This window comes from Leptopilina heterotoma, unplaced genomic scaffold (genome assembly GCF_015476425.1).
Source record: "Leptopilina heterotoma isolate Lh14 unplaced genomic scaffold, ASM1547642v1 Lhet_286, whole genome shotgun sequence".
NCBI lineage: Eukaryota > Metazoa > Arthropoda > Insecta > Hymenoptera > Figitidae > Leptopilina > Leptopilina heterotoma.
The window spans coordinates 399854-425988 of NW_025110993.1; the positions used below are offsets into that span (position 1 = coordinate 399854).

The 26135-nt window shown below is 26.3% G+C and overlaps 2 protein-coding genes across 3 annotated transcripts in view; one reads left to right on the plus strand and one right to left on the minus strand.

Annotated features, from left to right (window-relative positions):
- The window catches only part of LOC122504264 (MICAL-like protein 1), a 90927-nt gene that overhangs the window by 47572 nt on the left and 17220 nt on the right, over nt 1–26135 (plus strand). For both annotated transcript variants that reach the window (XM_043615280.1, XM_043615279.1), the window contains exon 3: nt 19874–20052. In XM_043615280.1, coding sequence (XP_043471215.1) covers nt 19874–20052 — 179 coding nt within the window. The remainder of the gene's footprint in view (nt 1–19873; nt 20053–26135) is intronic.
- Nucleotides 11410–26135, minus strand: part of LOC122504266 (protein-lysine N-methyltransferase EEF2KMT) — a 34392-nt gene continuing 19666 nt past the window's right edge. The window contains exon 6 of the mRNA XM_043615293.1: nt 11410–11463. Coding sequence (XP_043471228.1) covers nt 11425–11463 — 39 coding nt within the window. The 3' untranslated portion in view covers nt 11410–11424. The remainder of the gene's footprint in view (nt 11464–26135) is intronic.

Sequence of the window (26135 nt, forward strand, 5' to 3'; positions counted from 1 at the left end):
TTCGGTTTTTTGAGTCGTTTTTTGAGTTTAGCTCAAAATTTTGAGCACATCTGTCAATTCTGACTTCGAATCCGGATTCAGCGGGAAAAAATACATGAAAATATGCTATTGTCATGTCACGAAAAAAATTTTAAATTTTTGTGGTTCAAATTCGTGTTTTGAGTCGTTTTTTGAGTATAACTTAAAAAAAAGAACCAATTTGAGCATTCGGACTTCAGATTCGGATTCAGCGGCCAAAAATACATGGGAATATACTACTGTAGTGTCTCGGCCACGAAACTTTTTTTTTTTTGTGTGCCTGTGTTTTCAATATCTGCTATTTTAATAAAAATTTACAAAAGAATTCTATTATTTAACCCTCCGTCACACACCTAGGGAGGGATTCCCTCTACGGTTTCAGTATTTTTTAAATAACTTTTGTTTTCCTCATTGCAAAATAAAATCAGTTTCTATACCTTTCGACAATTTACTCCTCAACACATTTCTAAAAAAACATTTAGTTTAAACATAATTAATATTTAATTATAAAGCTTCAAAGCCAGAAAAAACTCGAAAAAGTGAGGTTATGTTAAATAAAAGAATGAAGTTTTCAAAACATTTTTTGTTCCACTGTAGGTTAATGACAAAATTATATTATAATTATATTATTAAAATGAATTGTTTAATGATTTTTTTGTTTATTTGTTAATGTTACATTATTTTTACATGTCAAGTAGAATTCCTTCAAAGATGTGCATTCGTGTAATTAATTTTTATTTTTGAGACCGAAAATTAATTTTATTAATTTTATAATTTAGAATAATTTACTACATATTTGTAAGTTTGTGTTAAAACTAAATTTTTGTTGATTCCTTTGTTTATGTTGTAATGTTGCTTATTTTACTATGTGGTGAGGGATTTTCTCTAAGCGTGTGTAAAGTCGTAATTTTTTCCCATGTGTGGGACGGAGGGTTAAACAAAATATTAATAAAATTCTACACATACATTTAATTATTTTTTTAAAATAATAAAAATCTTACAGGAATTCAATTATTTACAAATTTTTTATAAATTTCTTTGCAACAATTGTATTATTTTTATATAAATAATAAAATTTTTATAGAGACTCAATTATTTTAGTAAATAACTAAATTCTGAATAAAAATTCAATTATTTTCATAAATAATAAAACTCATCGCAAAATTTCAATTATATTAAATACCCTGGAATATATATATACTATTTTTTTTGGCACCAAGGCTAGTATTTCCTACTTTTTTTTCATCTAGGCTACTTTTTTCTACTTTTTTGAAACTCATAATGGAGTGCGAAGCTTAATCATTGTAAAATTTGTATTACTTGGATTTTTCGGATGATGATTGGTAGCACGAAGGTTAATAAATTTAATTTTCTCATTTTATAAGCATAATAATAATTATTATTATATACAATATATTACAAACTTATTATGAAAGTGTACTAAAGCAATAATTGTTTTTTTCAGGTACGTATTTTGGAGAATTTGGAGAATTTACAATGAATTTTACTTTAAAACGTCAAGTAAAATGCAGAATTTCTAAATGTTAAAAAATTGGTCAAATAGTATAAGATAGGGTAAGTGTGGGTATTCCTGCGAGTGACACAATTATTGCGATTTTTAAAAAATTATTATTTTCATTTTGAAATATACGCCTAATTTTTTCAAAATAATTACAAAAATTATTTTAAATCTTACTTGATAGAATAGCTCATAAAAATGTACATTCCGAAAATTATTAATTTATTTATTTGAATTTAAAATATATTATGACAAAATTCTGTGAAATTATCAAATATGTCAGTCATGAATGAATATTAAAAACCGTTGATATTTCCAATATTCACTATAGTATACACGTTTCAGTGTTACTTATCAAAGAAGTACACTTTATTATTTGAAAAATATATTAATTTACCTATCTATTATTGATATTCAATTAATAATACTTAAAACTATATTAGTAGCAGAATTTTTACTGCATGTTAGTATTATTGCGATTTTTAAATACGTTTACAATATTACTCGCGAGTCAACAATAATACATGTGTTGACAATTAGTTTTGAGTTTACTTTTTCAACTACAAATAAGTAACAAATACAAAGTAACAAACTACAAATATATTTGGAAAATATAATAAATGAACTTTAATTTGTAATTGAAAAAACTGCATTACATTTTTGCGTAAACTTAGACGAGCTTCTCAAAGTTAACCTACACTAAAAATTTGCAGAAATACCCACACTTACCCTATATTTTATGGTAACTGTCTTTATGCTAAAATTATTTTAGAAACTATTTCATAATGGATAAATTAAATATTTTAAGAAAGTGTTAATAACCCATTTCGAAATAAACGCTAAAATAATTCTGACAAAGGACAATCCGATTTATGCAACTGAGTAGTGATTAGTTTACACGATAAACGTAAAAGATTTTCTCCAACGTTTGTTCTGAAAGGTGCACTTTCCATATTAAAAAAGTGTGTCGAAAGCAGAACTTTTCTCAACTACTTTGACGGGAGTGGTGAAAGTAACATTTGTCGTAGTAAAAGTAAATTTAGCGTGGCGAAAATAAATTATAACGTCACTTTTTTTTCTTTATCTTTTATCGAGATTTATTTTGTGTCCAACTGGCTCTTCATTCAGAGAATTTGTTTGTTATTTTATAAAACTCAATCACATACTAAATTAAAATTATTCAAAACTAACAAAGAAACCTTTCCTCGCAAGGCGTTGGAGAAAATGTCGCGTGGAACTCGTTGTGAAAATTGATTTTGCTAGTGTTTGCTGCTCTCGCAAAATCACTTATTTTCACCACTAGTTGGACAATGTACCTACTTAAAATCATATAATTTTGATCACTTTTTTTATAATTTAGCAATTAAATGTAAAAATAACATATTTCACTATTTTTAGGTAAATATATTAAATCCCATCCTTTCCTACTTTACCTACTTTTTTGTATTTTTATATGCATCCCATTTTAAAAGTGTCCTAATTCAGTTTTTGTTAAAATGATTTTTTTATTTTGTAGATTTTGTTAAAAAAAGGACAATTTTTTTCAAACAAGGATATAACATGCAATTATTGCATGCCTATAAATAGAATAATGTAATAACATTTGCTAAAATATATTTTTCTATATTATAAAGCATTCAATGCATAAAATTACATGTGCGAGTTGAAAGGAAAACTCTACAGTATAACTGCAAATAAAGAAAAGGCCATAAGTTTGGTTTGAAAATCACAAAAAATTCAATTCATACAATTGGATACGTATGAATTGAATGACGTGAACGAGTTTGCTGAATATTTTTCTTCTTTTGAAGATTGGTCGACTCATACAAGTTGTATGCGTATACTTAAAATAAAAAACTTTGTAGTATGACTCGAGAAAATACTAAAGACCATAAAGTTTGTCTCAAAATTACAAAGAAATTAAATTCATACAATTGCATGTGAGTTTGCTTAAAAATATTTTTCTGTTATAAATACAACTCATAAAATTGCATGTGTTTGAGTTGAAATGAAAATTTCTTATATGGACTCGAAAAAATTATTATTTTAGTCTGCAAATCACAAAGAAATTCAATGTATTCAATTGCATGTGCATGAAATGTATATTGTGATCAAGTTTACTGAAAAATATTTTTCTTCTAACATAGCAGTTTTAAACTGAATCAATTCTATGTGTATGCGTTGAAATAAAAACTCAAATAGGGTAAAATTCAAAAATAAAGAGAGCTAGTACTATGAATTTTGTCTGTAAATCACGAAGAAATTCAATTCATACAATTGCATGTGTAGCGTATGAATTGAATGATGTGAGTGAGTTTGCCTAAAAATATTTTTCTATTATAAATACAACTCATAAAAATGCATGCGTTTGAGTTGAAATGAACAGTGTAAAATAAAAGGTACTAAATCGGAATTTGGTTCTATTTTAATACCGAAATTAGTTCTAATTTAGAAAACCTTTTTTTTACAGTGAAAATTCCATATATGGACTAGAAAGAAAAATAAATTTAGTCTATAGATCACAAAGAAATTCAATGCATACAATTGCATGTGTATGAAATGAATATTGTGATCAAGTTTACTGAAAAATATTTTTCTTCCAACATAGCAGTTTTAAACTGAATCAATTCTATGTGTATGCGTTGAAATAAAAACTCAAATAGGGTAAAATTCAAAAATAAAGAGAGCTAGTACTATGAATTTTGTCTGTAAATCACGAAGAAATTCAATTCATACAATTGCATGTGTAGCGTATGAATTGAATGATGTGAGTGAGTTTGCCTAAAAATATTTTTCTATTATAAATACAACTCATAAAAATGCATGCGTTTGAGTTGAAATGAACAGTGTAAAATAAAAGGTACTAAATCGGAATTTGGTTCTATTTTAATACCGAAATTAGTTCTAATTTAGAAAACCTTTTTTTTACAGTGAAAATTCCATATATGGACTAGAAAGAAAAATAAATTTAGTCTATAGATCACAAAGAAATTCAATGCATACAATTGCATGTGTATGAAATGAATATTGTGATCAAGTTTACTGAAAAATATTTTTCTTCCAACATAGCAGTTTTAAACTGAATCAATTCTATGTGTATGCGTTGAAATAAAAACTCATATTGTGTAAAAATTGAAGATAAAGAGAGGGCTATGAATTTTGTCTCCAAATCACAAAGAAATTCAATTTATACAATTTTTTGTTTTACAAAGTATTCGACTTATACAATTGCATGCGTTTGAGTTGAAATTAAATCTCAAAAAATAAAAAAAATCTATAATTTTGAATGTAATTGATACACAAATAATTCACACAATTAAATTCGTATGAGTCTCTCCACAATTTTCAGGATATTTTATTATATTTTAAAATTACTGTATATTTATATTATTATATATCTCAAGAAAAAGATATATAGATATAATATAAATAAGTAAAGAATATATAATTAATATCTTAACTACATCTTATTTAATAACTTAATAAAAGTGGTAACCAATCGCTATTTTCGGCGTATAATTTGCCAGAAATATTCTGATATTTCTAATTAGAATTTCCATGGTTCAGTAAAAATTAGTACGAAAATGTAAAATAATAATTTTACTAAATGAATGACAATTTTTAAAATATTTCATTAATTGAAAATTCATTGATATTAAAAATTGTTAAAAATTTATATATTACAAAATAAAAATTTGATCAAATTAAAATTATTTTTATATAATTATTATTATTATAAATAGTAAATTTTAAAGTGATAATTTATTTTATAATTTTGAGAAATACTAAAATTCGTCCTTTAATTTCAGTAAGTGTACTTACACTGTTAATACAATGACGAGTTTTCACAAGTGAATATTCACTTGTTCAAATTTCAAGGATATTAATAAAAAGTGTTGCATATAAATTTCTTAGAATGCAAGTTTTGTTTTAGAACGAAATAATGGAATCGTGTAAATAAGTGTATAAAATGCACAAATTAAAAATTGTATTTATAAGCAAATATAATACACACATTATTCTCATACTAAAGTGTAAAAGTACTTTTTTTGAAAAAATACTTAGAATATTGAAAGAAGTATACACGCACTGAAAGGGAATAAAGATATTTTGTAAATTTCTATTTGACAGTTTTATTAATAGACAAAAAACATAATTTATATACGTATAAACGTATATATAAAAACAAACAAATAAAAATAATAATTTAATTCATAAATTACAGAAAACCAAAGAAAAATAACTATAAAAATAAAGATCGTAAATATATGAGAAAAATAACTCTCTTTTAATAACATTATGTTCATTTGTAGATTATATTTGGTTTATTTATAAAAGATTATTTGATAAACAAAACAATCTGCGAATGATTTGACAAGTTAGGTTATGTAAAACTGTATTATGAAAGCAAAATAATCCTACCACTAAAAAAATTAGTTTTACATAAAAGAAATGTTATAATAACAATTCTCTCGTCAATTCATTTGATTGTTTGTATGTTTTATTACATATACAACACAAGTTTATCAATATTTGGTATCCGCCTATCCAAATGAAAAATCAAAATCCCAGATACTGACTAAGTGTACGAAACTCGTATTAGCTATTTTTAGCTATCGCCTGAAAGACTTGCATGGCGCCATCTGTTAGCGCTTAGCTAAGAAAAAAGCTAAAGTCTGAACGTACGTCGGTATAATAAAAATTAATCTTTTTTTTTAATTTTTTATTATTTTCATTAATAAAAATATCTTTTAACCTAATATTTAATCCTTTCCTACCTTTCTATTTACTATTTCTATTATATTTAACAAAAAATTTTCAATGTATGAACCGGTTACTTGTCACCATACGACTTTGACACCCCCTTAAAAAAAAATATGTTTAAAAATTTTATGCTTGATTCAAACTTAAAAGTCGATTATATATAATTTAAAATATTCAGTTAAAATTTTAGATTATAATTGAATATTGAAAGCAAAGCATGGATTTTCAGAAATAATTGAATTTTCAAAAGGTTTCAGATTAAAATCTTTGAAAATTTGAACTTTTCATACTTTTATAATCAAGAATTGTGTAGAATTAATTTTTTTCAAAAAGTTGAATCGATTTTTTTTTTAATTATTTCAAGTTTTTAATTTCTAATCTATCTAATTGAAGAATGTCATCAGAATTATCGAAATTTCGCAAAATTAAATATTGTAAACAAAAGAATTTGTAAATTCTCAAAGAATTTTTTCAAAAATTATTTTAAAAAATTGACTTAAGGAAGAATTTTAGTTAAAAATTCTAGAAATGAATGATTAAATCGAAATGATGAAAATATTTTTAAAAAAGTTACATCAACAATATTCTTATGATAATTTTTATAATAATGATTAAATATTTATTTAAAAATGAAGTTAATGATGTTTTCGAAAAGAAATTCGTAAATAAATGTAATAGAACATTTTTTTTGTATATTTAATGATTCTGTGAGTGGATCAAAATATTCTTTAGAGTCAGGAAAAAAGTTAGTTTTATCTGGAAATCAGGGAGTTATTTAATTTGGTAAATTATAATTGTAGTTCTAAAAACCTGGAAAAGTGAGGAAATGTGATAAAATTTGAATTATAGAGAAAAGCGTGGCAACCTTGAGAAATTAGGAAATTTTACTCCAAGTATAGTAGAGAAATAATATCCAACTTCTATAAATGTTCCAATTGTTAAAAATACATATAAGAAATGAAAATAAAAATGGACTCTTTCTCGTAAATAAAAGGCGGTAAAAGTAAAACTCTGGACTTGGAAAACAAGTGGTCATCATTAAAGTCTTTACATGTGGGATGAAGGGGAAGGGGAAGGAGCAATAGAAAAGTGCTTGTTGAGTGCAAGGAAGAGTAGTGAGGAGATAAGAAACATAACAGCCAAAGAGCGACTTCTGGGGTGAGGGCTCAAGTAATGAGCCAAGAGAGGAAGCGCACTCACGTGCTTCTCTTGTCTATACGCATTATTTAGTAATAGAAACACGGCGACTTGTAGCTGTGGAAATTATAGTTTAGGAAAGAGAAGGAGAGAGATAGTATAGTGTGTGGCTGTGGCTCGTTCGGTCAATGACATCAATAGCTGGCACTTACCTTCTGTCTCATTTCTTTTGCCGTTTGCATCTCCTCTCTGACTCTGACTCAACACTTACTATTACGTAATTCAACTATATTCCCTCTATATTCCTCAATTAATGCAATAAAATTGGATTCGACTCTTTTCACATGTGTCGAGAGAATTTTGTCCAATCTTTCAAATTCTTATATTGCATCAACAATTTTTTCTCTTTCATTCTTGTTTAAAGAGAATCATTTTTATTTGAAGCCTCTGATAAGCAATAAGAATTTTCAAATTTTATTTTTCCTACGAAATTGGAATTGAACCTTTAGAGGGCTGGTAAATTTGCACAAATTTCAGTAGTTTATTATTCAAAATAATTTATAAATAAATGGCACCCCGGCCCTCTAAAGGTTAAATTTTGATAATATATTTCAACTTTTTAGTTCCGAACTTATAACGCAATGTAAATTTTATTATTTTGAATTTCATGTTTAAAACTTGATTTTGAAATTTTGTCTCAGTTTTGAAACAAACCGAAATTAAACTTTGAACATATTCTGTTTTTGATTTCAAAGCAAAATCACGTTCAAGTTTTTGCAAACTAATTTAAATATCAAAACGATTAAAACTAAAAATTCGGTCTTGTTTTAAAAGTTTAAAAAAAAATTGAAACTACCAAATTAATTAATTAAAATTTTTAATTTCCCTCTAAAAAATTTCTTTTAAAAATTTAGGAAACTCATCATGTTGAAAGTAAAAATTTAAATTTGAAATTCCACTTCTTGTTTTCGTTCTTTGAAAAAGGAAAATCAAATTTAAAATTTAATTCCTATTTTTCAATGTGAAGGAAATTAAATAAGATTTTGAATGCACCTTTTCCGTTTTAAAGTAGAGTTGAAATTAAATTTTACGTTTGAAGTGAAACTAAATTACATCCTGAACTTATAGTTTCTGGTTAAATGGCAGTAGAGAATTTAATTAATCTACAATGTTGTCTTTCAAGTGTAAATTTCGAAATTTAAATTCAATTTTGATTGTTGTTTCGCTTCTTGTTTATAAATTTAAAATCCGAGAAAAACTACAGTTTCCTATTTATTATTAAAACAAAAGTTTCAAATAAATAAATTTCACTATTTTCGACTCATACACGCGACTATTGTGTTATGGAAAGAATTCAAAAAAATTTCTTAAAATTCTTTAAAACTATTCAATTATTTTCACAAATTTTTCGTAATTCAATGATTTTTATTATCTACTACTTTAATAAAAAATTTCCCAAAAGAATTGAAGAATTTAAAAAAAAATGTTTATAAAATTCTTCGCAAACGTTCAATTATTTTCATAAATAAAAATTTTCCACGAGAATTCATTTATTTAAAGCAGAATTTTTCTAATATTTTTTGCAAAAAATCAATTATTTAAATAGTTAAATTTAATATACAAATATAAATTATAAAATTATTATTTCTAATATTTTTAATATTTTTTTTATTATTAAAATTATTATTAATTATAAAAATTAGTTTTTGTCAGTTAAACTTAAAGGACCCCTGAAAAGTATAAATTTTATTATTTTAGCATTAAATAAATTGGAATAAGAAAATGTTGGTATAAAAATTAGTATAAAATTCTCTTGAAACGTATAAAGAGATAGGTGAAATTGACATTAGAAATAGTAAAAGAGTTGACGCAGAAGATTTGCCACTGTAAATACGGTAAAAGAATTTAATTTAAAATTTGTTGTCAGCGTTAGAATGAAGAGTGTATTTCAAAGTCGATTCATTGCAAATATTTGAAAACTGTTTGGGAGGTAATGCCACTTTTGAATATTTCATGGACCAGGTGAAAAGTGAATATTGTAGTCGCGAGATTACACATCCTCCTTGATGGAGCAAGGCAGATTTGTGACGTTAAATCCTCTCAGAATCCTTGGAGATTGGAGAACGTCTTTCAAGTATAATTTCGCGACAGTCTGATTTAACTGGTAAAATGCGCCAATGCGCGCCTCTGACAAAAGCCCGTATTAAATCGAATTCAACATCTCAAAGGCGTCTCTCTCTCTCTCTCTCTCTCTCTCTCTCTCTCTCTCTCTCTCTCTCTCTCTCTCTCTCTCTCTTTTTCTTTTTCTCCCTTCTCTCCTTGCCTCTCTCGACAAAATTATTTTAGTTTCTATTCTTCCTAATTTTTCTATTATTTATCGAAAACAAGAAAATTACACGTTTTCAATTATAATTATGTTTGAAACTGTTAACTCCAGTATTAGATAATACTGGACAGAAAAATAAAATTAATAAATAATGTCGAAGAATAAAATATATTCTTGTTGTACAATGTATCGTAAGACCTAAAATTATAAAACGTGGCAGAATTAATGAACGGTTTCGTGTGTTGCATTTTAGAGATGATTTATGAACAAAGTTTATTGTTCATCTACAAACGGGTAGAACTCGTATGTCTTGTCAATTATTCATGACACTCCCCCTTTTACCTCGAAAAACGCTTCTAGGTCTCTTCGTTGGCTCATTTCCAAACTCAAATCGCGAAAAAAAAGAATGAATGAATCTTTCGGGGCATTAGTGCATTCAAACATATTACGACTGTTTTCAACATTTCTCTCTTTCTTTTTCAAATAATTATTATTGTTTTGTGGTAAAGCGAAGGCCTAATTACCGCTTTCAGGCCTTTTTATTACGAAATAATTAAAAACAGGTTTTAACAAAAAGCAAACAATAATTAAATTGATAATAAAATATCTGCTATCATGGTTCAAACATATTTTCAAAAATTACAGATTGTAGAAAAAACTATTTGTACCTAAAAGTAAATTCTACTTTTAAAAGTATTCTTTAAAATTCTATTTTTTAAAAATATAAAATTTTGAGGACGCAATAATAATAAAAATTCGGAAGTGATAATATAAACAACAATAGATCAATGAAAATTCTCATGTACATTACGTCTCGTTGAATGACGTGAAAGATTAATTTGTGTATTATGAATATGGCATGCGATAAAACTGATTAACGATTTATAAAAATGATTAATGATGAACGATATTATATTCTTCTCATCAATTTCAATATGCAATTCTCCTCTATATTCCATTATTGGAAAAATTGTTTTTGTCCTGTTTTTTCATTTCAAAATTATTTAACATTTCATACATTCTTTGTGGTAGAGTTGTTTCTTTTTTATTCGCAGGAGAAATAAAAAGAAAATTGTTAATAGTTTCATTTTCATCGACAAAAATTGAATTCGACTCCACAGATGAAAAATTAAACGCAAACACTTGATAAGATTTTCTTAAAAATTTCTTGTTAAGTTAGTACAGTACATAAATCTTGTTATGGTCATTTACTGGACTACCTTGTAAATTTACCCTTTCTTCCTTCTCTTTTTAACTTCCATCAACCAAAATGATTAATTGACTCAATTAAATCGTTTCCTTGAAAGTACCGATAAATTAATGCAATACTACACTGACAAAGATATATATATACAGTCTAAAAATAAGATTCAATATTTTTACTATTAATCTAATTAGCATCGTCGTTAAGAATAACTTTTTTAACAACTTTTTCACATTTATATAAATTTATTATAATTTCAAGTTACACTGTAACTAAAAACTCAAAAAATTGTTGCAACTTTGGTCGCAACCCTGTTTATACAACAAAATGGTATGGTGTGTTTGATTTAAACATAATTCTTTCTGCCTAGTGCAAAAATGGAAAATAAATGACAATAATCCAAAAGCAATAACAAGTATTATAATCCTTTATGATGCAGAAATTCGTGAGCATATATCATTCTCGAACAGATAAACCTTTAGTGGAATGTTGTTTCTGAAATATTTGCAAAGATATTATATATATTATTTCATTATATACACACTATGTTTTCAATGTATATATGGTATATCTAACGAGTCACATTGACTGCTGGGCTCTCTTATTGCTGCGGAGAAAGAGAGACTCTTGCGGTCATTACATACTTCAACACGCAACTTGTGTATATAATATACCTTTAACATATAATTCACATGATTTTGTTGTACGGACTATTGCACTTATAAAGCGATATTAGAAAACCTGTTCAAGTTTGCAGAAGCTTTTTGATTTTGTATTCGCGAATTAAAACATCACGTGTATGCATTTCTCAATCGTAAATCATACATATACAAAGATTATACAAAGAAAATATTCTTCATATATCGTCGATTTTTTTTTTGGGTACAATTATTCGTTAAATTTCTTCATATAGGTATTTTTTCTTAGAGAGAGAAAATTATGATGAGATAATGTATTATTCACTTTGTTTTTTTTCTCTTTTTTGGTTGTTGAAATTACACTCTTCCCGGATATTCGAGATTAGTAATAATAATGTGGTAAATTTAGTAAAATTGGAGGGAAAATTATACACTGTGACAGTTGGATAAATTCTTTCTTTTGTTTGTGTGTTTGAAACTCTAAATCGTTTGTATATCGTTGATGATTGTTAATCTTAAATCCTATTTATAATCTAAATTAGTTCTAATTTCCTAATAATCCTGATTTCGGACATCATACGTTGAACATCTTAATTTAGTTCTAAATTTAGTTCTAAATTTTTTTCAGAACGTTTTTAAAATTCCGGCGCTTCTAATTTTAGAATTCTGTTGTTTATTTTACTTCTTATGATGTTTATTAAACTCCTAATGATAAATTTCTTAATTTCAGAATAAGTGAATGTTAATTTTATCTTGTAATCCAAATTGTTCTCTAACTGAAACATATCCAAAATCATAATCCTTAAGCTGAAAATAATTCCATTTTAGTATCACAATTCTAATTGATGTTGTTCTCTTTTTCTGGAAAAAAAATACTCTAGGTACTTAAAATAATCCTATTTGTAGTATTTCAATAAACTGTTTGTTATTCTCAATTCACAAAATATTTCTGGTACACCAAGAAGCACTTTTGCCTCTAGTATTTGAAGAAAGTAAAAATAATAATAATTTTAGTGTTTTCAAAAATGAATAATAAGAACAAATGTAGTGCTGTTATTAAATTCTGATATTATTATCAGAAAAAGAGAAAATAAGAACACCAAAGGTTAAATGAACTATAAACGAACTAAACGAATTAAAAGGAAAAAACAGAACAAAATTTCCACCTTTAACAGCAACAGGTTTCAATAGTAGTAGCAAAAATTTTCACCAGAATAAATATGCCACTAATGTCATTAATAAGGATCGTTATCTTTTAAAAACTAAAAGTTGTTTCTTCTAAAACACTTTCAAAAACATAGTAACGGTTTTTTTAAAACATCTTTTTCATATCCGATCATAAATAAATAGAATTAAGAGCGTAAAATCTTTCTCATCTATTTAACTAAAAAAGTCTCCTTTCTTTTTTTTTTGTTGTCTCTAATGTTTTGTCGATATCAACACACAGGAGAGAGAAAATAAAGAGAAAGCATTCGAATCACATGTATACAATAAGAAATAGAGCGAGTGACTTTGTATATACATAAAGAATATATAATGAGAAAATACTCTGGTCTACTCTTTGTGTTCATTTTTCACCTCTGCTTCTGATTAATGGTATAAAACATCGACCAAAACTAATGGGCTAACACACTATAAGACACAGAAATGCAAAAAAAAAAGTGAGAAAAACAAACGCGAAATCGCTCTCTGGCAAATGGAGAATGGACTTTGCAAAATTTCTCATGCAGATTGAGAGTTGCAAAAAATTAGAGTATTCTTTTTATTGTCAAGAATGGGTACGTGCTTGAATAGAACAGTTTTTTGATTTTGGATAACAGTTTCTAAAAAGAAACTGTTATCCAAAAACAATGAATGTTGGATGCATTTCAAAAAACTTTGGATACACAAGGATGGTATAAAAATTTAGTGATGATATAATTTCTATAGTGATAGTTGTCAGTTCCAACCCAGATTGTATTGGCTTAACATCTGTGGCATCATTAAATTTTTGTACTATCCTTCGATGGTAGATGATAACGGTACGGTATGGAGTAATATTTATTAAACTTTTGTACCATCCTTAAATGCTGAATAGTTACAATTCTAATTGTACCATTGCAGATTTTATACAAAAATTCAGCGATGCTACAAGAGTTACTTCAACTTTTGTAGCATCACCGAATTTTTGTACAACATCTGCAATGGTAGATTGTATCATGCACAATCCAAATGGTACGGAGTAGCAATTACAACAGCAACAAATGTTTGCATCATCCTTGGATGGTAAAGAATACCAGTTCCAATGCAGATTGTGAGGAGTAGCATCTGTAAAATCATTAAACTTGTGTGCCATCCTTAGATAATGAATGGCATCAGTTGCAAAACAGATTTCAAATTTTGGAAATAGTGATCGCACACAAAATACTTGTACAGATTTTTAATGGTATTCCAACAAATCTCAACGAAATACAATTTGCCAGAATAAAGAGCATGATTAGCGCAGCTATTATTCCACAATAATCATTGATCTCACAGTATAAATGAATTGAACCGACAAAACATATATATACTTTTTTCCGGAATATAATTGGATTTGAAGACAATATTCCTTTATTTCCTGGCGCAGTCACATTTTCCATTTGGCTATATACAGGTATAGTTCTAAAGTGTATTTTCAGGAAGCTGTGGTTTGTAATTGGATGTATGTTTTGCTGTGAGAGCGTTCAATATCAATTGGACGTTTGAAATTGAAGCGAACTGAGAAATTCTGTTTCCTGTTTCGAGTTACGCTGTTGCGCGTGTTATAAACAGAGTGTCGGATTGTGTAGGCGTTTGTGCCGCTTGACTGTCACATTCGCATGTATTTGTGTTCTATTGATCACCATATAATCTCTATTGTTCGACTCTATATTTATATATTTATATTGACGAGTAGTCAAAATAAAAAAACAGTATTTTGTTCGTTCGAAATAATTTCGATAAAATACTAGAACACACATACAACAATTTCCACAATGAGAGAAGAATGAAGAAAATTATTTTGTATTTACTTCTTCTCCTGAATTGCAAGAAATTTGTAGATTTATTTACGCTCGAAATGAAATAAATTTAAATTTGGTGAGAAAAATTAGGACAAAGCCGGGAATTTTGTTGAACAGAAATAGTAGACACCCTGACATGCGGACTCTATAAAAATAATACTGCGGTATATGAATTAACACAGGTGACTACATAGCCGATTCGGGTTTCGAAATTGAACCAAATCTCGTCTATTGCTAACAGACATTATATAGATCGTATTAGTCGTGTCAAATTGAACCAAAAACCGGATATGCACATGTGTGTACGAGTGTCTGTTTGTCCTGAAATTCATCTAGTGTTGAACCGCGCTCAATTTACAATTCAACACTGCGTTCGATTTTCTCTCTCTCTCTCTCTCTCACTCGGTGTTATACATGCTATATTGCCAAACCACGAATTTGTTAGAATAATAATCAAGATTGACGGAAATCCCTCTCAAGTGACTTTCGCTCCAATTATTTATTGCACAGTAGCTCATTCAGCTCGATTAATCTATAATCGTATGTGTTGGTGCTTAGTGATTGAATTTTATATATATATATATATATATAGCAAAAGTGCAAAACCGGCGAAAAAAGATAAAGAAAGAAATAGAGAAGAGAAAAAGTAAAAGCCTACTTAAAGCGAGCACTTGTATAATAAATGAGTGTACACTTTTGCTAATCTTGCTCAATTTTTTTCACAAGATTACTTTTCTCTCTCTCTCTCTCTGCTACTTTTCTCTGATAAAGCTTGTCTTCTTCAACTATAAAATATGCAACATAAAAATTTTGCTGGCAAATTCAATTTCTTATGAAACTGTATTTCATTGAAGAATATAATATAATGAATGAATATTCATATATATACGTAACTTATAATTTAGAAGAAATGCCTTAACCTTAAAATCTAATACTGAAAAAAATATAATTATAAAAAGTAGAAAAAAAACCTAGAGACAGAAAAAATGTAATGAAAACATAGCTCTATCGAAAAATTACACTTGACGACTCAATTTTTTTATAATTTCTTAATTACATTCAAAAATGGAAAATTTTTTAAAAATAAATATTAAAATACCGAATTTATTTTGTCTACATTAGAAATTTAAATATTTCAAATGATTTCAATGTAACGCATTTTTTAAATTAAACTATTTCTAAAAAATACAATAGTAATTCTGTCCAAACTTTAATCCTTTTATTTTATTCAAGTCAAAATCAATTCTTATTAGAAAGTTCTATGAGAATTCAATTATTTAAATACAAAAATAAATAATTTATTGAATAATTGAATATTTGTTAATTTTGAATTCTTATACAGAACTTTATCAACATTTTTTCAAATATGTAATTGAATTTTTACGAAGAATTGCATTAAAATTTTAGACAATAATTTAATTCTTGAGAATTTTTATATTTATCAAAATAATTTAATTTCGGGAAAGAATTTTATAAAAATTCCTTAAAATAATTGATTTTATGGGATGAATTTTGTTGTTTATCCAGATAATTGAATTTTTTTGCAGAATTAGTTAAAATTTTTTGAAAATAATTAATTTTTTGAGACGAATTAAAAGTTATTCATAAAAATATTTGAATTATTGCAACGAATTTTATTATTTTATTGAATAATTGAATATTTCCCCAAATTATTGAATTCTTTAGTCGCAAATTTTTCATAATACAATTTTTAAGAATAATTGCATTTTTCGTGAAATTTATTTAAAATTGTATTAAAAATATTTGAAATTCTGCGATGAAAATAATTGAATTCCTCAATGAAATTTTATTATTTATGAAAATAATTGAATGTTTTCGCAGAATTGTATCAACAATTTTTTTCAATAATTAAATGTTTTGATAAATTTTATAGTAGATATTGAAAATAATTGAATTGAGGAAAATGTTTGAAAATAATTGAAATTTTGCAAAGAATTTTATATTAATTTTTGAAAATAATTGAATTCTTGACGAGATATTCGTTAAAATTTTTAAAAATAATTGAATTTCTTCGAAGAATTTTATTACTTTTGAAAATAATTGAATTCTTGTGATGAATATTATGTTATTTATACGAAAATAATTGAATTTGCAAAGAATTTTATTAAAATTCCTAAAAATAATTGAATTCCTAAGAAGAATTTTATTTATAAAAATAATTGAATGTTTGCGAAGAATTTTATAAACATTTTTTTTTTTTAATTATTCATTTCTTTTGGGAAATTTTTTATTAAAATAATAGATATTAAAAATCGTTGAATTACGAAAAATTTGTGAAAATAGTTGAATCGTTTTTAAAGAATTTTATTAAAAATTTTGGAATTTTTTCCAATAAGTTTATTAAAATTTGTGAAAATAATTTTTTTATTTCAACTGTTAATAAATTCAAAGTAGTGTCGTAAGTTCTCAAACATGGAGAAAAGTAGCTTTTAGTGTATAACAAATAAAAAAAAGTATCCAAATAGTATCAAATCGTAAAAAGTAGTAAATAATAGGTTTTAGTAGATGAGTGCGAGCCCTGTATTAAATTTAAATAAAAATATTGAATAAAAAAATTAAGTAAAATTGAATTAAAATACCAGTTTGAAAAAGAAGATAAAAGAGAAGATGAAAATAATTTACTTGAAAATTTGGGTAATTAATAATTAACTGCTAATTGTCCAATTATTTTTTATTAATGAACTAATTAGAAAAGATGATTCGAGATAAGACTGTAAATTTTGAATATATAACCAAAAGTTCCTGCAGACAATGAATCAGACACCCATGCCACACCCACTCTTTTATATACAATATATCTATATATATGGTACTCCAACCATTGTTAGGAATGAAGCCCACGCAACGAAATTTGCCTTTGGCCTTGATTATTATTTTTCCTTATCAAAAACTAGTAAAATAATAATTATCATTCTATTAATTTCGTTTTTTGTCTCAATTTGATATCCGCAGAAAAACTGTGTTAAAAAAGAATGTAATATCAGTATATTATAAGTTTTCAATTTTTTTTATTTATGCGTCAATTTAATAAAATTAAGAGTACGGTAAATGTAGAAAAAAAACGAGATTAAAATATTACAGATGAAAGTAAATTTAATGGAGGGAAAAGTTGATTTGGAATTTGAAATTAGAATTGAAATCGAAATTAATAAGAGGCCAATAAACTAGTTTTTCAATTGATTAGAAATCCCTTTCTCTCTCTTTAGCTAAATTATATGACGAAATTGATCTTGAAACGGACAAGAAGATACCGTGAGAGAGACAAGTTTTATATAATGTGTATCGATATAATGTGAACAATTTTCACAGATTTTCACTTTTAACAACTTCGAGGACGCATAGAAGTGAAAGCCAGAATCTATATGTACGTGTGTACTGAAAACTCGGACAATTTAATATTAGAGCAATTTTCTTCGCAGCTATTAAGAAACGTGACAACTCTTAATATTGCTAGATGCGATATTTCTTTTGATAAAAATACTCCCGTATATTCTATCTTCAAATCTAATTTTGTTTCTAGAAAAAAGTTTCATTACTTTTCTAAATTAAATTATTATTATTATTATTATTAACAAAAATACATCGCATCGTTTATTATTAAACTATTATTAGTTAATATCTCCAAAGTTCAATTATCTTCATAAATGTCAAAAAAAAAATATTCTTGTCCTAATTTCAATTATTTTCAAAAATAAAATGCATGTTTATAATTTCAATGATTTTGGATATCTACCATTTTAATAAAATTTCCCCAAAAAGAATTCAATTATTTAAAAAAAATTTTAGTAAAATTTTATACAAGCATTTAATTATTTAAAATTTGAAAATTGTTTTTAAGCGAATTTAGTCAATTTTTACAAATTTTGGATATAACGGTTAATGTGCGTCGCTTATTTTAACTTTCCTGTTAGAATTTCAAAATTCAAAATGGCGGATGATTTTTCAAACGCATTGTCATTTGAAGTCGGAATTTTAATACTCGCCAGAGGTTTCTGCCTCAAGTATACAGTTTTTCTCACAGAATAATATATAATGAATAAAGAACTTTGCTGTGCAAAAAAAGTAAAAAAAAAAAAAAAAAAATTCTAAAGTTGGCGACAAATCCAGAAGCTCTCAAATGTTAAAAAAAATTACTTTGCTATTTCTCTTCAAGAGAGTATAATATAAATATAGACATCAAGAAAAGAATGCCTCCAGGGCCTATAGAGATTTTAAGAAAAAGTTAAATTTTATCCAAAAGAATAAGGATATCTATTATAATGTATACACGGCAATGTGAGCAGACGTTTTATCATTATTTTTTTTCTTCATTTTTTGCCGTATTATGCTTTTGTTCTTGTATTATTTTTTACATTTTTTAGAAGAATAAATAAGGCATTGTTGTAAAACCCACTCGGAATAATAATATGAGAATTAAGAAAGCTGCTGGGAACAATTTATTAACGACTTAAACTTAATCTCGTGTATAAATTTTCAAAAATTGTAATTTTACACATATTCTTCAAGATCTTGTACAGGAAAAAAAATTATTTATTATCAAAGTTATAAATTTATAATAATTTGAATGTTCTTTCATTCATATTCACTTTTTCTGTCCCTCATACTCTGAAGTTGTCTTTTGTTTATACTTCGACTCGGAGTTTTTCTAGTTTTAAGTAAAATGTTCCTTTATTTGACTCGTTATATTTTTGTCAGTTGGTCTGTAAAGTCCGTATGTATTTTTAAATACTTTCATACTGGTTCGAACCCTGAGACAATTAATTATAAATTTTACGAATATTATAATTATTAAGATGTATGACTCTTTTGTGATCCAAGTATTGCAATTAAATAAGATTTGTTTTGTGGTTCTTTAGGATCAGTAATTTGGAAAAGAAACTAAATTTTTTGTTCTTTAGACGTTTCGATCCTGGTTTGGATCCTCATCAGTAAATTTTATTAATTCTGCCATTCATAAATATTATAAATATAAACAAATAAATATGTACATTGCAGAATTAATAAAATTTACTGATGAGGATCCAAACCAGGATCGAAACGTCTAAAGAACAAAAAATTTAGTTTCTTTTCCAAATTACTGATCCTAAAGAACCACAAAACAAATCTTATTTAATTATAATTATTTGATTTTATTTGAAACTATATGTACTTGAAATTACTTGAATTATTATTGCATGGAGAGAAGAAAAAGAAATGTAATTCTCGTTACTTTTCTGATTACAGTGATTTCGATAGTTTGAACAAGGATGATATTTACGGAAACAACGAGTTGGCATTCAGGATTGCGGAGCAGCATCTGGGGATTCCAGCACTTCTCGATGCAGAGGACATGGCTTCGTGTGCTGTGCCAGATCGTCTATCGATTCTCACCTACCTCTCACAATTCTATCAATCCTTTGGAGGTAAGCAATTCCCAAGATAATAATATTCTATACTGTACACAATAGAATGACTTCTTCAAAAAGTACCATTTCGAAGTGCTCTTATTTTTTACAAAGTAGACAAAATTTACCCCCAATAAATTCGAAATGCTAATTCTTAGTAAATATAACGATATTATCGAATTTAGAAGAATACGACTGACTGGGAATTCCATTGGACGATGGTAGATTATTGTCGAAATTCCAATGGTAATTCCGGGTATGTAGTTAATTTTGGTGGGGAATAAGATAAACTTTTTCAGACTGGCCACCACTGGACACTTAAATTAAGTAGGAAATATTCTTACAATAAGACTGATATTCTAGAATCAAAAGGAAGAATTTTACTCCCTAAAATAAAAAAAGAAATTTTCATTTATTGAAGTAGAATTGAAATAAATTCACTCTTTAGGGTTAAAAACAAGACTTTTTTCCCTTGGGGTAAATATATTTTAATCCTCTTTGAAAGAAAACAAAGGCCCATTTATTATCTAGATGAATTAATATGTATTTTGTTTTCTCATAAACTCTCGCCGGCATACTGTTCGAGAGCAGGAATATGAAAATAAGAAGAGAATAGATTTTAGCGTTGATGGGCATTTAAATTTAAATCTCGTTCACATCGTTTCGGTCGCCCTTAATTCCTGTAATTAATTCTGGTTCACTTTCGCTTTATCATACGCTCCCGCACTGTAAACTTGCTATAAATTAACTTCACTCGGTTCACTATATTTTTTAAAACAATTATTTAATATTTAATAATCACAAATTGTTATTGTATTTAACGATAAATGTTCTATTATTTCTATTTATAATTGAAATTTTTCTATTGACTAATTAATTTAATAGTCCATTGGAAATTAATTAATTTAGTATTTTATTATAATCAATTAATATAGTATTTCATTATAAATTAATTAATTAACTATAAATTTATGAATTATAATCAGATTTCTATTAAATTGACGTTAAAAAAAACTGACACAGTGGGAATCGAACGCACTAACCACGAAGCTACCACACAAATTTTTTCAAACAGTTCCCTCGACTTCTTTCAAATCGAATAACTTTTGACAGACATAAGCAAAGATAAAGCAAAAAGAAAACGAAACAGTGCGATAAAAGAGCGAAAAAAGAACTCGAAAACTTATCAAAAAGTGAAAAATTCGAGTTTTTAATTGTAAGAAAAATAAAGTTTTAATAGAGTTTTTTTAAAAATAAAATTAAATTATCATTTATAGGTACAATGATGAACAGGTGTGGTGCGCACATATAAAAGTAAAACAACAATTTTCAAAGTCTAATTATTTTTCTTGTTTCAATGCTTGATCGTAAAAATATTTTCAAGCTCTCGCGCGACAAACGACAACGACAACGCAATAATTATTCTTTTAGAGCAGAGAGAATATTATTATAGAACTAACGCATAATTCTAGAGCGACAAAGTGCGCAAACTAATTACATCGTAAATGTGAAAGTTTCAATTGAATTGCACTATTTACAGCAAGTGAGTTGGAATATAAATTATGAAAAATTCCTCCCCTCCAAAGTAATACAAGATTTTTTTTTCTTTTTCACTTCTATATGCAGCAGCAGCAGCAGCAGATTATGTTATATAGCTTACATTTGAAACATCATTAATTCACTCACTCTTCTCTCATTAATAGTAGTTAGATTTGTAATCACTGTAAATCCACTCTCTTAATAAGTAATTATTCCCTTTGCATCTAAATTAGTCACTTTTGATTATATATGGGTATGTTATAAACGCCCAACCATGTAAAGTTCTCTCGAAATCAAAATTTAGATTAGATAAATTTTAGAAATATTCGTTACGATCAAAATTGCGAATAATAATAATTAATTTACTGGTGCAAAAAAAAGAGAAACTTAAATAAATTCAAATCAAATTGCTAATTGGATGAATACCATTGATTACTTTCAACAAACTTTTTAAACTCAATTCCTAACGTGATGCACTTATAATAATACAAAATTATAAATAATACAAATTTGATGAAAATTGTATTAAAAATAATTGAAAATAATTGAATTCTTGAGACGAATTTTATGAAAATTTCTTTTTCAATAATTGAATTCTTTTTTGCAGGTTTCCAGCTTGCGTGAAAAGCCTGTAATTGTAATTTTTCGAAATTTTGAAAATTTATAAATTTGACTCATTATTTCCGTAAACTTTTATATAATTTCCTGTAAAAAAGAATGTTGTCAGGGAGAATAATTTGAATGTCAGTAAATTGTCAGGGAGATAAACTGAAACTTGTGACCACCATCCTGTTTTTGGGAAAATGACTCTGATAATAGAAAAAGGTAACAGTGATGGTGATGGTTAAGGAGGAAAACTTGAAATTACACTTTAAAGCTTTGTATTGAAGATAGGAAGGACGTGAGTTTAGGTTGTGAAAACGTCGTATCACATTACATTTGGCACATTTCACTCTCCCATCCCGTAAATGGGTTGCTAAACGAACCAAATAGGGCAGAAACTGGCACTCGTCCAGTACACATTGAGAATTACTCTCGTGTACGTATACTTTCTCTGTGTACTCCTCTAGTCTTAATCTTAACCTTACTCTTTGGCCTTTTTTAGTTTCTTCATTTTCTTAAACAGGATTCTTCAATCTCAACCAGTTGTTGATTCACTAGGTTCAAAACTTTATTTACCCAGTTTTGGTCATTCTATACCATTTTAGATAATTTTCAAAATTCAAAATTTCACCCAATAATTTATATAATTGAAGAAAAGTTTCAATCAACAACATTTTAGCAAAACGGAAAATTTTTTATTTCAATAAAATTTGGCCAAGTGACGTATTTAGTTTTCTTCAGATTCACTTGAAAATAATAATTTTATCTTTATTTTTTAATACACTGAGAAAAATGGGTCAATTTCCAAACGAGTTAATCAAACTTATACGTATTTATAGTCGTGATAATTGTTTCAATTTAATTGTTTCTACTCCAATAAATAAAGTTAAAGTTAAAATACATAATTTACACCTAATATCAGTTTGCAACAAAATTTTCAATTAAATGTCTAAATTATATAAATGTATTAATTAAAATTATATACGAAAATTCGAGGATAATTTATAAACTTGCGTATAATTAAACAAAATTTTAATTGCACCATCGTGTATTTATTCGCTATAATTTATAGGATGATTTATCATATATGCAAATGCATATATAAAAAAAATTTTTATTCTCAAATCGTGCGTGTATATTGTGTACTTAAAAACACGGCCAAAGTTCATATATACCATTGACTAGCCTCTAGCTCCATTCACTTTCTCTTCTTGTCACAAAAAAAACTTTTACAGCCAAGGGGCTAATTTTTTTTCATTTCAGTTAAATAAAAATCCTAGAAAATCGTTTATATAAATTATAAAAGAACAAAAATCAACTCAAACGTTTTTAATTTTTCTTCAAAGTATCCCCCTTTTTTATTATTTCAGTTTTATTGTATTATTTATTATTTTATTCATTCATCATTATTCAGGGCTTCCAAGCAATTTGGAAAACTTGGAAAAGTCAGCGAATTTTCATTGAAATCCTGGAAAATTGTTGTATTCTAAAGTTATTATGTTTATTCTTCAAATCTAACAAATTTTTTTCAAAATAATTTAAATAAAATTCTTCGTAGAAAATTAGTTAATTTCAAAAATTTGTCAAAATTCTGCGAAGGAGTTTATTAAAGTTTTTATAAATAATTTAATTTTTATTTTGAAAAATTTTATGAAAATTTAAATTATTATAAAACATGAAGATATTCATGTTTTATAATAAATAATAATAATAATTTTCTTATGTTATTGAATTTGAAAGTTTTGAAAAATTTTAATTCCTACGGAAAAATAATAATGATTAAATATTTATTTAAAAAAGAAGTTATTCATGTTTTCGAATAATTTTACTTTTGAAGAAATTTCTAAATGGAATAGAACATTTTTTTGTTTATCTAATAATCATTTTGGCAGTGAATAAGAATATTCTTTAGAATTAGGGTATTAGTCAAAATTTCGGATGGAAATCAGGAAAAAGTCTAGAAATCAGGGAGTTTTTTAATCTTTTTTTTTTATCATGAAATTTATAAATAAAATATTTAATAATTACTTTAGCTATAAATTAACCACATGAATGAAGACGAAAGAAAATTAAATTCGCAATTAAATTACGTAGATATGAGAAATTTCTCTCGCTAAACAATTGAAGTCATAAGTTTATAGTTTTATTGAAACTATAGAAAATATAAAGAGAGAAAATCGAATATCTAATAAATTATTTATTCGTGTCCAGTAAACAGGATTAATGCCCATTTGTGGTGCGCAATATTATCCGTGCAGTGAAGGGTTATTCGCGTATAATTATTGTGAAAGAAAAACTGTCTAGATGGCACACGTTCAGTAAGCGCAAGATTTATGTAAACATCTATCTGATGTTAATTTTCTCTCTCTTTTTCTCTCTCAGTGCATTAAGAGAGACCTTATGCAATACATATTTATTTACTTATATACAACAAGTTTGTTGTTGAAATAAAAAAAATACAGATGCACCCAGTAAAGTCTCCTTTTCACAATAAGAATAAATGGAATAAATGGAAAAAATTTTTTCTCACCTATTCGACGCCGCGTCGATAATGACAAAATTTATTTTAGAAAAAAAAACACAAGCGTTTCGTAATCACTTTCATCCTCTATGCATTTATATATATGCAACCGACCAGATCGACAAGAGAAAAGGGCGGAAGCTGAATTTATTTACAACACGCGAACCTTTAAAAAAAAAGAAAAAAAAGAAAATAAACAAAAAAAAACTTCCTAGCCATATACATATATGGAGGATGGTATAATAAGCATTTTGATTGGCGAAAGTTTTGCCAAACGCTCTACTCCGAGTCGTCGACGTTGTGGTCTCGTAATCAACGCTCAATTAACATATAAAAGGCTTTCAACTTTAAAAAAATCATTCTTGTCAATTATTAACATATCATGCGCCAGACTGTATAATTTTTTTTTATTGAGTTATTATATATTTTACAAATAAAATCTGACTTAGTCCCGCACTCTCTATAAATTAAAATAAATGAATAAAAATCAAAAATAAATTTTCGATTTTATAATATAATAATAATAATAATAATAATAAATGTCTGTTTTGTATAAGTATTTTTCGTTGTTACACTCTAAACGATGAAAATAAGTTTTTGATCCGCAGACAAAGTTTCTTTTCTGAACATGGAAAACTTTTTTCCGCCACCGAAAAAACGGCGATGATTTATATACATATATATATATAATATATATAAAGAAAAGAGAAAAGCAAACGGCGAAAGACTTTAAAAGTTATTTCAATTTTCTTTTTCTGCCGCGCTTAATCCATATTTAAACTTTTCTCATTTAAAATTTTTTTGTCCTTTTATTTTCGTGAAATTTAAAAAGCATTTATTTAATACTTCTTTTAAAATAATAAAAGCGATTATAATTGCCCATTAGTTAATTAATCATTAAGTATTTACTGTTATAATAAAAATAAAATACTGTTAAAATAAAAATAAAAATAAAATACTGTGAAATAAAAATAAAAATAAAATACTGTAATGACAAAAATAAACTGCAACAACTATTAACAACTAATCGGGTAAAATAATAATTATCATCAATTTAATAAAAAAAATTTAATCTTGTGGTGTGTAGAAAAGTTGACCGATTTAGAATTTGCAACTAATTTGAGTTTAAAATTAATATATATATAAAACATTGTTCTCGTAATCTAATTAAAAAGTTTTAACTTTCCATCAGAAAATAGTAATCGCTTTCTGTAAATTATACTTGATTTCTAATAATTAACAAGCTTTCCAATTATTTTTTTTTATTTTTTTTTGTAATAAGTTTTATTGTTCACATTACTAACCTGATTTTCACAGAGAAAGTTATACAATTTAAACTCAAGAGCTTCCATTTATAATGAAATTCCCCCCCCCCCTCCCTGTGTTTTTATTTTTCCTTTTTTGCCTATTGTATCTTTTTTCTATAAAAAAAAGGAAT